Below are 13819 nucleotides of genomic sequence, written 5' to 3'. Positions count from 1 at the left end.
ATTTGAATGGCATTGCCAACAGGAAATGTTACAATCACTAAGTCTTTAAGAAATACCATCAAATACATACAAAAGATGTCTCACCTTTAGGATTCATGTATTAGAAAATGTAACATTTATGATCACTTTTTAATAACAAGTACATCTTTTCTATAAGATATAAGCTAAAACATTTTTATCAACTGCCATTGAATGGCAAGAGTGAGGTCCAAATTACATAGTAAAAAGAGTAGTCTGAAATGATAGAAGTTGAAAATATGCATAGTTAAATGGCAACTATTATTTCCTTTAAAAAGGAAAAGTGCTTTCTTCAAAGCAAGACAGAAATACTTAAGACAAACACATACTAAATCAATGAAAAGCTGAACTCTGAGCACAAAGTGTATCATTATTATTATAAATGTAAAGATAAATAGCTGTTCAGAAGTTCCTTACACACACAGATCCAATGGCCTCATTCTGTGATTACTAGAAGTTCAGCTACACAGTAAAGTGCTGTCTCAAAACTGCAAAAATAAATTTTGTGTTTGCCTTTGTTGAGAGTATCCCAGATAAGTAAATCATGTGCCACTCTTTGCATATTAAAGTAAAACTCTAACTGTCTAGTCCACAACTAACTTGGTATTGGGTTGTTTTAGCAGGTGTGTAAGAAGAGAGAAAGGTGAATTTGAATGTTTTGTACTTACTGGTTTACCGTGTTGTTTGCCTCCAGAAGGATATGAGCCCTGCAAGAAGTCAATCAGACTTGTATTAATTAAATGTAAAATCTTCTCTCACTGTCTTGAGACAGTTTTTGCAGTGCTTAGGACAAGCTTATTTGGGTGTTCTTTGAAGAAAGAAAAGCTTAAAATTTACACTCTGTACTACACACCACAACAATGGTAATTTGAATCAAGAAAGCAGTGTTATGAAATACAGCCTGGCAACTATAGTATGTTCAAAGGAATATTTTACACAGAGCAGTAACTCATTGTAACCAAATCTTTTATTCACCTTACTGAGGAAACTTTGATCCATATTACCTCCACTGTTTAAACTTAATAAAATGGCCAAATTAATGTATCTGTCAGCATCAAGTAACTGACCTGATCTAGAAAGTATGTTAGGAAAGAGTTTGAAGTGATGGGATGGAAAGAGAATACTCACCTGCCCACCATATTGGCTGCCTCCGGAGGGATAAGATCCCTATTAAAAAAAAATCACAGAAAATTAACAGCAGTTACTTTTTGTTTTTCTGTGCAGAATGAAACATCACAGGACTTTTGAGAGGAGATCTCAGTCATAATCTAGAAAGTATATTAATCTAAAAAGATGCGGTGAAAGACTTCTGATCTAATGCCTCTAAGTTCTTCAACAGCTGAAAGCAGTAAATTGGGCAGTTACAAAACACCTTCTGAGACTGTTCTGTTCCATAAAAAAATGGATCAAAAGTGCCTTACATATGGCTCTATTCAAGAGAAAAAAAAATTACTTTATTTGTGATTTTCTACTATATCAGACATGTTTAGAGAGCACCATGTGTATTATTGTAAAAACATTGTTAATATTACCAAATAGGTAGTTTGGGGAAAAAAAAATATTTGCAGCTGTTAAGAATCCTCTCCATTCTACATGAGATTATCTTTTTAATAGAGTGATACTGAACACCAGTGCTTGCCAGTGGAGTAAAAAGCAATTAATTTTTTTAATATGGTAGAGTGAGACATTGCAAACACAGTAATACTAATGAAAACTAAGCTCCATCTTTTGAGTTAGACATGCATTTCATCTGTCAGCTATTTGCACTAGTGACTTTTCTGAATCAGTGGCAAACACTCTGCATAAGGTATATGCTTAACAGGAAGAGTCTTGAGGTGACTATAAAGAGGAAAGTAGTGTTATTGTGTGCAACACACTTGAATTTATATTTTTAAGCATTATCTATTGGTTTATTCTGTACCAACCAAATTTTCCAAGTACTTACTGTAAATATTAAAATAATCACTTGAAATAAGAGGCATTCTGAGGTAAAACAACTAAAACTATGATCTATGGAGTTTCTTTATGTGGAAATTTGTTCATGCTACTCCATTTTGAGCAGACTCCAGCTACTGACAGTCCCTGTTTTCAAATATTTATTAGGAGTAAAATGGCCCTAAAAACCTGTCAATATATGTACTGCATGATATTTTTTCAGCTGACAAATTGCAAATAGAAGTAAGATCTTGAAAACAAAGAAAATTTGCTTGCCTGTCCACCATACTGATTGCTTCCAGGATATGAACCCTATAAAAAGAATGCAAATTTTTTATAATTTTTTTTTTAATAGTAACAAATTTTTAAATGGCAAAAAAAGATCCTGGACCTAATATAATATAAACGGTACTCATGACACTGATTAACTGGAAGAACTTTACACAGTTAGTAATGCAGTGGCAAATGACTAATTATCCACACATCATATTGGTGGTTTATGTAGTGAGATGAACCCTGTGAATGATTCTTCAGTAATTTTTTAAGGTAAGAAAGCTTCCATAACTACAAAGTAAAACCTTGGCTCTTGTATATGGAAGGATATAACTGAAATGCCAAGAGTGATTGAATAAAAGCCCCCTGCACTCTCTGGAATTATTGTACCTATCTCTCTGACTAAACTGAACTCAATATTTAATGGCTGCTGGCAAATGTGACAACTGAGCCATGTTTATTCCTGAGGAACTAATCTGTGTAAATGTTAGAGACAAACTGCCTACCTGTCCACCATGGTAGTTGGTTCCTGCGAAATAGCCCTGCATTCAACAGAAACAGCAATGTTTACTCTGTATTAGCTTCTGTGTCACACAGAGGAAATCCAAGAGAACACACTGACTTATTGCAATGATCGAGTCATTTACACTGCTTACTATTGTTCTGATTCATCTTGATTTATATGTCAAGGAATATATATGTGTATATATATAATGTGTATATAAGTGAGTATTATTATTATTATTCTTATATAATTTCTATTTATATAAAGTCTAATTTATGTGTTGTTTTCAACACTTCTGATTCTCAGAATTGGCATATATACCATGGGTTATATACTTGGGCATGTCATTTTTCTTGATTATGCAGACCAATAAAGAGAAGTAGTGATCCAAGCAATTTTGACTTTACTGAAAAAAAAAAAACAGGTAACTGAACCCTCCTTCAGAAGTAAATTAACTTGATCTCAGCAAAACAGTGTGGGGGGTGGATTTTGTATGTTTGGGGGTTTTTGGCTTTTTTTTCAGGAATTCACAAAGAAATAGGAAATATACTAATTAGACAGAAAAATGGAAATAGCTTTAACTTTTCCAAATTTGTTTCTCTGCTCCATTGTGAAAGCATTTGGAGCCAAGATTTTAATCTAAGTTTCACTAGTTCAATCATACTGTTAATAACTATCATAAGAGCAAAGTCCAAAACCCCACAGGTACACCATGAGATATTTGTGAAACAGATTCTTAGAAAAGTCCCAGGCCTCTCTTACAAACTGAGTAGCTAGTTTTGAATACAATACTATGGTTGCAAGTCACTTAATATTTTTGCCTTTAGCACATTCAAAATTGCTCATTTTAGCATAATGTGGAAAAAGATTTCACCATAGAACTTCAGAATTATTTCAAGTGTAGTTCCTTGGGAATTTTCCAGTATGTGTACATACTATGAGAAAATATAGATAAAGACAAGCAATACTTACTGAACCTCCACCGGGGCACACACACCCACCCTGTACAAAACACAACCAAACTTACTTTCCTGGGTCTGTGATTGGAATAGGCCTCTGAATTAGTAAATCAGACTCATATTCTGCTACTCTAAGAAAATGGACTATAAATCACTGCTCATCAACTTATCAAGCTCCATTTAAAAAGGCAGTTTCTTTATCTCTCCCCTGCCCTTTTAGGCTGTGCACTTACTGATCAAATTTTTAAATAGAATCTTCTAAGTTCTCATTTAAAATTTACAGTAAAAACCTACTCACAAAAGGATAAATTAAAAATTCTTAATAGTAATACAGGTTATATTTTATTTTCCCTTGAGGATACCAGAGCAACTAGAATTTCCCCAGGGAACTGATCAGAATTCAAGAAGGATTTGGACAATACTCTCAGGGATGTGTTGTCATTCTTGGGGTGTCCTGCACACGGCCAGGAGTTGGACTGGATAATCCTGATGGATCCTTCCAACTCAGCATACTCTATGATCCTATGGATACATGCAGTATCTTCACTCTTTAGATGACTTCCAGTGGAGGCCTATTAGGTAACTTCTACTCTGATAAAACTTAGAGGGGGCCAGGTGTTCACTATTCAGTGTCTCACTTTCCAAATTCAGTCTGGATAAAATGTGTGACTGGAACTGTGTGACAGTTTTTGTGAAGGAAAGTTACACAAAGCAATTTGTGAGTATATGACACTAGCAGTACTGAACAGTGCAGAGAAAGAAAACATACCTGTCCACCAGACTGTCTGACTCCTGAAGAAAAGCCCTGGAAGAAACGAGTTACTTAATTACTTCTGTGTTACTCAGTAACATTTTCACTTGTTCTCTGTGGTTCTCAGTCTTTCAAATTTCTTCCATTTAAACATAACAGAAAAAAATTGGCTTCTTAAACTGTGATAGGTTGAAGAAACATTTCCATGCAGTGTCACAGGCCCCTGCATCATTTGCTCTTAACATGATCTGATATACCAGACAGACTCATACTTAGCAATCCTGCTTCAGTCTGGCTTAAAGCTATTCTATCTCAGAATGTTCCTTTTTTGCAAAAAATACCGGACTGTTTTCCTGATGAACTGTGTATCCAAACTGCAAGTACCATGAAAGTAGAAGTTTTACCTGTCCACTATACTGGCTGCTTCCTGAAGAAGCTATACCCTAAAGAAATGAAAAACACATTTGTATTTGTTGCACATTCTTTAGCTTATGACCTGTCACAGAAAAACACATTTTTATTTGTCTTCCTTGGATTTAAGTGCCACAGAGACATGAACATTTACTATATAACCATACTGAAATCCACTGAAAGCCTTTACAGTGGCTGCTGTTAAAACAGAACAATGAAGTTCTCAAAGTCAGCTTCAGGCAGGTGTGAGTAGTGCTCTGCCTTGGACTCTGTGCTTACAACAGCCTTCCATACTTTGCTTATGTGAGTGGCCTGACACAGCAGAGTCAGATATTCATCTATTCTGCCTAAACACTGTTTCTCTGTAAGACACTCCTTTAAAATTTCCTGATTTTCACAAAAAAAAAAAAAAAAAAAGGCAAACAATGAAGAAAACCACCTATAAACAGAAAAACAATTCTCACCTGTCCTCCATAAGGTCTGCCTCCTGAGAAAGATGGACCCTGTAGTAAAGGTGCAAATTATTTCTCAAATCAAAAAGCTTCTTTAAGAGCTTTTTAAAGAAACACAATTTTTTTCCTCAGTTGCACAATGAAAAAATGACAGGAAGATAAACACTCAGCCTATTGCTTTATGTGTCACTCCATATTAGAGGCTATACCTCCAGGCAGCACTAGAACTCTGTCATCTTTCATTTCAAAGGGGCATGAGGAGTCTTAGTAACTCCTCACCTTCTCCCCTCTTCCTATTTTAAATCATACTGCTTTTCAGATATCAACTCTGATACTGCATTTTGCTGAAGGAAATGAGGTAGAGGAGGGATGAGTCTGCTTCCTTATTGTTAGAGCTAAGAAACCTTGACAGCACAGGGTAGGTTAGAGGGTAAAACAAGGCCAGAACTGCATTTAATATAAGAGAAGCAGCAGATCTCCATAGTTTTTTATTGCTTCATAACATATATCTTTAGATACCTATCTGTTATCAGATAAATAGACTTTTCACAAAATATTTTTCAGTCAATTTTAAAGTACCAAGTTTTGGTGCAGAACAAGAAAAGATTCTCACCTGTCCTCCATACTGGCTGCCTCCTGAAGAAGGTGAACCCTGAACAAAAAAGAATTAAATAATCTCTATATCCATGTCATAGTACTCCTTTAAACCATGGTCCATATGAAGGAGTACCCAGTTTCCTTCACTCCAGAACTGGGAGTGGACTGAACCAGACTGTGCCAAAATGGCTGAGGTTCAGCTGCATTTACCACGATGCATCAGAAATTCCATCTTAAAAACTCTTCTGTGGCTTGGGATCCCATACATTTATAACCATTATATACTTAGTAACAAATTAGATAAAAAATGGACAGAAGCCCCCAAACCAAACCCCAATCTCCTTAAAATGTTCTTTTACCCAGAGAACTGCCAAATCTCTTTGCTAAAGTAGTAAATGCTGTAAGGGAAGGATATTCACCTGTCCACCATATTGGCTGCCTCCTGAAGAAGGTGAACCCTGAAAATAAACAAAAAATGAAAACTGTAATCTTGTTACACCTGTTTCATAGACTCATTGAATCATTTCATGAGGCTTTAAAAATTCTGGTTAGCTTCATAAAGTATTGATTTATTTCAGAGAGACCTGATATCTAGTCCTGCAAATTTCAATTGAGTCAACCATGTATTTTACATACTATTTTTTCTTAGTCTTAGATCATGATCTTCATCTGAACTTGTTTTGTTTAATTACAGTAGCATCAGAACACTACAGAGAAAGATTTACTAAAAAGATTTTAGATTAAAGCTAAGATAGAATCAGTCAGGTGGACAATAAATAAACTACAAAAATGGGGACTATTAATGCTTACTTGTCCACCATACTGGCTGCCTCCATAAGAAGATGACTCCTGAAAAAAATTGATAATTAGTTATTTCTGAATACCTAATTCATGGAAAGAAGTGGCAAAGACACCTATATTTTGAGTTATTTGAATGTTTGTCTGTAATTATCCCAAAATAAACTCTGCTTTTTTGTCTTCCTTGAATTCACAATACTACTACAGAGTATAGACCACTGTCAATTTTCTTGATATATTAAATTGAGATCCTTAATATAAGTCAAATATTTATGAAAACATATAAAATATTAAAGTAAGAACTTACATGTCCTCCATACTGGCTAGCTCCAGAGGAATATGAATCCTGTAAAGAATACCAGATGAGTGAATTACCTGCAGTAGGATTTCCTTAAATCAAAACATGACTCTGCCAGGACAACAGGAGGAAGAGAGCAAGGTAAGAGTGAAGACAGGTGAGCAGGACTTTCAGAATGCTTTAATAACTAGGATTTAAGTTGAGCAAGTAAATTTGAGATCCTTAGCAAGGGTGGGAGGCAAAGACATAGTGCTTTGTTTGTGTGACATGTTGGGAAGGTTAAAGTGCCATTCTTTCCTGTTCTTTTTCTGCTCACTTCTGGAGAATGACTTCTTTTTATTTGGAAAGCTGAATGCTGGGCCAGAGCTAACAGTAAAATATTGAGGACTACCAAACAGGACACTGAAAACCATACTAAGAAAATTTACTGAAACCTCATAACCTCATACAATAAGAGGTCTCTTTAAAGAGGGGAGATTGGATTTTTTTTTCATAACGGAATTAGGTCAAATAGGAATAAAAATGGAAGCATTTTGATTCATTCTTTCTTCATACTTTTTGTTTGTTTGGTTTTTGTTTGTTTGTTTGTTTTGAGCTTCATTTTGCAAATTTCATAAAGCCAGGGCACTATTTGCTAAAAAATCAATTGGTATAATTTTTAGGACATATCTAACTCAATGCTGAATTTCATTTGCTGGGCTTTTGTTCTTTTTACCCAGTTCCTATATAAAAATTGAATTTAACTGGATGAATTAACAATCATTTTCAGAAGTGGCAAAATGCCTCTCCTTTTGGAATGAATGGTTACCTGGCTGTTGTACTGGCTGCCTCCAGAAGAAGATGAGTCCTAGGGAAAAATGCAAACACCAATTATTTTGCTCTAGAAGAAGTCTTTTGTAGCAAAACTTCTTGAAAGATAGTAATATGTAAATACTAATACTAAAGTTTCTCACAGTAAATTATCTAACAGGAACAAAATCATATAAATCCATGTCCTTGGGGGATATTCTTATATAATTCCAAGGAAGCCAATGGAATTGACTCTCAAAGTAAATATTTATACTGTTATCTACCTGTGTTTGTAACAACATTTTTCATTGTAAGACTTCTCTTTGAATGAAAATTATTTCAAATGGAAAGAGAAACTGGGATCGCTGCATGAATGTCCTGTGTGCATTTTTTAGTTACAAATAAAAAGAATGTCACTTGAGACAATAACCTGCTTTGGTTGCAATTAAAAATTGTAACCAAATACATTTTCACAAGTGTATGATTTCTATTAGGCACTGATTCTTTTTATCCTCTCTAGCCATTATATTGATAAGTAAACAGAGGACACACTTAAAAGCTGATGAATATTTCTTACATTTGCAGACGAATCACTTCTGACTGAAGTAGGGGATCCACCCTATAAAGGAAAAAAAATAAAAGAAAAATTAGTCTTTGTCTTTGGTCATAAACTATAAATGAAACAAAACCTTAGAATATCTGTTCCATGCTATGTCAAAGAAAGAATATCGCAGCCTGAAATTAGTTACACTTATACTTCACTTACTTTTATCAATTTGCCAATAGAGAAAATAGGCCCTTTTTTGGCCCAGAAGACCATAAATCATGAAGTATCATATTATATCTGCCTATAATTCATTGCCTAGGAAATAAGAGTATTTCCAAGGTGCAGGAATGTCCTTTACATGCTACATGTTGATTGTCCGCATATAGTTTGCTTTGAAAACAGGGATTACCCTATTTCATAGTCCTTAAATAATTTCATATGGATTTAAAAGCACAAGTGAGAAGTTGCTCCATTTTTTATTTTGTTTATGTTTTAAATTTTATAAACATTGTTTTTTGATACAAATTTTTATGATTGGCCGTTTTATAGACTGGATATTATTTTAGCTTTCTTTCATGATAGGTCCTTTGTCAATTAATTCTGCTGTTTAATGCAATTTTTTGGGGGCTTTTTGAGAAGAGATACACATCTCTGTAAATACTGTATAGCAGCTGACATCACTGCTCAGAAATGTAACTCACTGCCAGCTTTGGAGCTTCCTGGCTTTTATCAGAAATAATGTGGCCAGCAAGCAGCACTAGGGAAGTGATTGTCCCCCTACACTGATGGGGCACTGATGAAGCTGCCACCTTGAATCCTTGTTCACTTTTGGGCCCCTCACTAAAAGAAGGACCTTGAGGTGTGGGATTGTGTCCAAAAATGGCAAAGGGGCTGGGGAAGGGTCTGGAGCACAAGGTTTGTGAGGAGCAGCTGAAGGTACTGGGGTTGTTTAACCTGGACAAAAGGAGGCTCAGGTGGGACCTTATTGCTCTCTACAACTCCCTGAAAGGAGGATGTAGCCAGGTGGGGGTTGGTCCCTTCTTTCAAGTGACAAGCAATAGAACAAGAGGAAATGGCCTCAAACTGCTCCAGGGGAGCCTCACATTGGATTTTAGGAAACAATTTCTTCACTGAAAGGATTATCAAGCACTAGAGAGGTTGCTGAGGAAGGGGCTGAGTCACCAGCCCCAGAGGTATTGAAAAGACATGTACATGGGGCTCTTAGAGACATGGCTAAGTGGTGACCTTGGCAGTGCTGAGTTAATGGTTGGACCCGAGGCATTCTCCAACCTAAATGATTCAATGATTCTGTAACACTGAATCTTGGCATAATAAGAAATAACTCCTGCCACACCAGAACCATCTAAGTCACCAAAGGAACAATGAATGTAAAATTAAGAGTACATTAAAATGATTAAGTTGGAAATAAATAAGATCTCACATAAATTTCCAGTTAAATAGTTTAGTAAAAGAAAATGTATAATGAACAAGTAGCACTTACAGGACTTCCCCCAGAACAATCACATCCACCCTGTAAAGAATGCAGAAATTATTCAAGATGTCAAGAGCACAGGACTGAAATGGGTCCTAGTTACAACTCAAATTACTTCTACCATCCCAGGCATGCAAACCATAAAGCTACATTTTAACTGCCCAGCTTCTAGAACTGAGTCTATTTCATCCTATGCAACTATTTCTGCACTTATTGCTCTGATGGGGCAACAAAATGCTAATTTTTCTATCTTAAAAATAATACTCAGCAAAAGGATGAATACAAAATTCTGTGTAGTACCACAGAAAGCAATTTTTTTTTCTAAATAGGCAAGAGTACCTAGAGTACATTTAGTGTTGTTTCATGTTACAGATGATACAGAAAACAGGTGATTTCTACTCTGATAAAACTAACTGAGAGGTGGCCAGAAGTTCACCATTCAGTGCCTCACTTTTTCACTTTTTCAATATGCATGAGCATTGTTTAATACCAAAGCAGGTGGAGAAGCTGAGATACACATGTGCCAAACAGTCACTGCTGGCTACTCTGGCTTGCAGGATGTCCAATTGACAACAGAAAACAATGGGTTGCTGAGGCTTTGGGCAAAAAGGACAGTGGTGAAGGAAAACAGTTCTTGGAAAGATGAGAGAAATAAATTAGAGTGCCTGACACTAGCCCAGCTGAAGACTGTGGAGAAAGAAATTCATACCTGTCCACCAGACTGGCTGCCTCCTGAGGAAGGTGAACCCTGTAAACATTACATTCTTGTTTAAAATTTTTTCTGTGACACATGCATTTAAGTACAAAGATAGTAATGTCTTTTACTCTTTTAACTGTGTTTGAAAAGATCTGTTTGGTTGAAAATGCAATTTTATCTATAGAAAGATTAATGAGGGTGAAATAAACCACAGGGTAGTCTGGAAACTTAGGTATTGCCAATCTGGTAATATTTTCTTGAAATACATACACTGGGGGGAAAACCCTTCACAATAACAATGAAGAAGAAAAATTTCCCACCTGCCCACCATACTGGCTGCTTCCAGATGAGGATGAGTCCTGAAAAAAAATAAAAATCACTTACTTTATATTTAAAATATATAAATTAATGCCAAATATTTATTACTTTCATTTTTCCTGGTGTTAAAACATCAGTTAATACATGATTTGTATTTTGATTACACTTGATTATGCTTGCATTTGGAATTTTACATAGAATTATGTAAGGAAGAATGAACCTATCTTTTTCATTCACAGATTAAAAATTGCTGTAATACAATATGAGGCCTCAAACTTCTGTATGACTGATACTTCAGGTCAAAAATACAAAGATTTAGTATTTACCTGTCCACTGGAGTAGCTACCACTTTGAGAAGATGAGCCCTGCAAAAAGAAGACCCAATTTATTTTTGTTTGAAATGGCTTCTGGTGAACAAGACTGTTGTACACACACAATTTTTAATTTTTTTTATTTAAACAGTTTGCAATTTGATTTCACATGACATGATGCCAGATGTCATGAGAAATTCTAGGAAATTAATGGTTTGGTGTCATTTACTCATTGGGATATTTTTTAAATAGCACAGCCATTTTGAAAGACAACTGCAAATAATAAATAAAATAGATGCTTACATGTCCACCTGACTGGCTGCCTCCTGGGGAATAAAAATCCTGGAAAAATGTATTTAAAATGAAATTACATGAAAAAAACAAACCCAAAAAACTGGAAAGATCAGAGTGGAAGAAAAACACTCCTCCTCACTTCTGCACATGTCTTAATTTTCTGTTATGGGTTGTTCAAGAAAAACAAAAAAAATCTACTGTCTTTCTATATAAAACAGCAAATGCCCTTCATGACTGTTCATAGTTGCTCTTTTGGTGGAAGATATTCTCTAGGATACAACAGCTGAAAGAGTTAAATCTCCAACAAAATATTTTCTCAGTCAGTGTAATTAGAATAAATACAATATGTGCCATGTCAAAATGATAGGGAAATGGAAGCCTTCATAAGTAAGTCATACAGCACAACAAGCAAAGAATTGCACTTAGAATAAGTGCTGGAAAAATCATGGTATTGAAGCTCTTTGCAGTCAATCAATGGTTTAAAAAGTGCAAGGACTTGAACAAGTAAATTGTGTTATCACATTTGTGATGTGAGTTTGAGATTCAAGAGCACACCTCAGCATCAGCTGGGATTTCTAGCAGTACTTAAACTCTTTAACCATGTCCTCATTCCTGCTGTGCTTGAGGGCTTTCTGTCCCACACTGGAACTGCCTCGGGGTTTCCACAGGAGATGTAATTTAGGTGTTGCCAAGCACTGGGGCTGGCACCTGGCACTACATAAAGGAAGGATTGCTTACCCGTTCACTCTGGCGGCTACCAGATGGTGAGGAGGAATCCTAAAAAATATCAGAATCTAGTTATTGCCATGGCAAATATTATTATTTCTTTCTAAGCAAGGGTGGGAAGAAAAGGAAGGTACTGCTTGTGGGAAGGTTGAAGATGTAGGCTGTAGGATAAGCAGTCTACAAATTCTTTCTCTGCTCATTTCTGGAGAATGTAATTTCCTTATTTTGAAAACTGAATCCTGATATAGTTAAATAAAGGAATGAGGTCACATCTCAATCTATTTTATTTCCTCCAGAATGTTTCAGGGGAAAACATCAACATTTGCAAAGTTGTCTTGATTTTTCAAAGACCAAGATGTGGTACACATCTGTTGCTACATCATAGTTTCTTTCAGAGGGATTTTTGGACCCTCTGCAGTATCATATTTTAGCTTTCTTGAATAGCCATAAGAAGATTTGGTTCAGAAACTGCACTGAAGCTATTGACGCAGTATACTTGTGACTAAAGTGCACATCTGAATTTGTAATTATTTTCAGAGAGCAATTTTCTACTAACCAGGACCCTGGAAAAGACTTTAAAATAGTAAAGTTTTATAAATTGCTTTAGCAGAGTTAATAGAATATATACTTTAGTCATCTTAAGAAAAGCAGGCAGTTTTTACCACACTACATTAAAACAAACCATTCCTATGCAGTATGTAGATGGAGGAACTTGAATCATATGTCTGGCATTGGAAAAACAAAAGAAATGTAGTGCAAATTGGAGATTGAAAGAGGGAAGTAGTGATAGACAAATATTGAGTTTTGATGGAAATTGTGAAATAAAAAGAGCTTTCTTTGTAATTGCTACTTCTAACAACAAATTCAAAAAATGTTTGATTGCTAGAAGTTGGAACTATTGTAACTGCAATTTTAATTTGTAAAGTTCTTATCATGTATAGCACAATCACGTGCCATCAGATAATGTAAAGGTCCATGTAAACACCTAGATACTTTAAAAGTAGTCAATGAAGATAGTGATATTTTTGAGAAGAAATGCTTACACTGTCTTCAGTTTCACTGCCTCCTATGGAAGGTGAATCCTGTAAAATAATGGAAAAACATTTATTTTCATGTAAAAATGACTCTTACATGTTCTTAATTGTGGGGAATATAAAATAGAAGAATAAAACTAACTAAGCGCTTAGAATCTAAAATTTTACCTAAACTACGGAATGTGCAAGAAAAGAAAAAATATTTCACTTTACCTGTTGCTTAAGCAGAAGTGGCTGGAAAAAAAACTTCCTTGCAAACATGCATTTTTATAAGAAAATTTGCAAAGTTATCATTCTTTATATTAAAAAATCCCATTATTTAAACTTTCAACAGCTTCTCCATAAGTAAGGTAGGTAAAGTAAATGCACAAAATATTTTTCTTTTGAATGAACTAATGCATGAACAATAAAGTTGTTAAAGCATTGAATAGTCACAGAGCTAGTCACAGTTAAAAACAGCATACATAGTGCCTCATGCTCTCTACATTATGGAAACATTTTGAGTTGTTACAAAGGTAAAGAGAAACAAAAGTTAAAAGAGCATTTTCGTGGTCATGGTCACTTAAAAATAACCGAAGCATAGAATCCAGTACACATAAGAACCAACACAGCAA

At 35.2% G+C, this 13819-nt stretch overlaps 1 protein-coding gene across 10 annotated transcripts in view; it reads right to left on the bottom strand.

Moving 5' to 3' along the window:
* The window catches only part of LOC128792122 (hornerin-like), a 75031-nt gene that overhangs the window by 2927 nt on the left and 58285 nt on the right, over positions 1 to 13819 (bottom strand). For 6 of the 10 annotated variants that reach the window (XM_053950270.1, XM_053950279.1, XM_053950271.1 and 3 more), the window contains 21 exons: positions 13215 to 13253; positions 12184 to 12222; positions 11455 to 11493; positions 11167 to 11205; positions 10843 to 10881; positions 10535 to 10573; positions 9835 to 9864; positions 8364 to 8405; positions 7806 to 7844; positions 7007 to 7045; positions 6712 to 6750; positions 6321 to 6359; positions 5918 to 5956; positions 5317 to 5355; positions 4846 to 4884; positions 4460 to 4495; positions 3704 to 3733; positions 2733 to 2768; positions 2230 to 2265; positions 1147 to 1185; positions 687 to 725 (listed from right to left, as the gene is read on the bottom strand). In XM_053950270.1, coding sequence (XP_053806245.1) covers positions 687 to 725; positions 1147 to 1185; positions 2230 to 2265; positions 2733 to 2768; positions 3704 to 3733; positions 4460 to 4495; positions 4846 to 4884; positions 5317 to 5355; positions 5918 to 5956; positions 6321 to 6359; positions 6712 to 6750; positions 7007 to 7045; positions 7806 to 7844; positions 8364 to 8405; positions 9835 to 9864; positions 10535 to 10573; positions 10843 to 10881; positions 11167 to 11205; positions 11455 to 11493; positions 12184 to 12222; positions 13215 to 13253 — 795 coding nt within the window. The remainder of the gene's footprint in view (positions 1 to 686; positions 726 to 1146; positions 1186 to 2229; positions 2266 to 2732; positions 2769 to 3703; positions 3734 to 4459; positions 4496 to 4845; positions 4885 to 5316; positions 5356 to 5917; positions 5957 to 6320; positions 6360 to 6711; positions 6751 to 7006; positions 7046 to 7805; positions 7845 to 8363; positions 8406 to 9834; positions 9865 to 10534; positions 10574 to 10842; positions 10882 to 11166; positions 11206 to 11454; positions 11494 to 12183; positions 12223 to 13214; positions 13254 to 13819) is intronic. The other 4 variants (XM_053950273.1, XM_053950274.1, XM_053950276.1 and 1 more) reach the window with 4 other exon arrangements.

The sequence above is a fragment of the Vidua chalybeata genome, chromosome 9, assembly GCF_026979565.1.
Source record: "Vidua chalybeata isolate OUT-0048 chromosome 9, bVidCha1 merged haplotype, whole genome shotgun sequence".
Lineage (NCBI taxonomy): Eukaryota > Metazoa > Chordata > Aves > Passeriformes > Viduidae > Vidua > Vidua chalybeata.
Note: the sequence above shows the minus strand (reverse complement) of the source record. Positions and strands in the feature narration are given on the sequence as shown.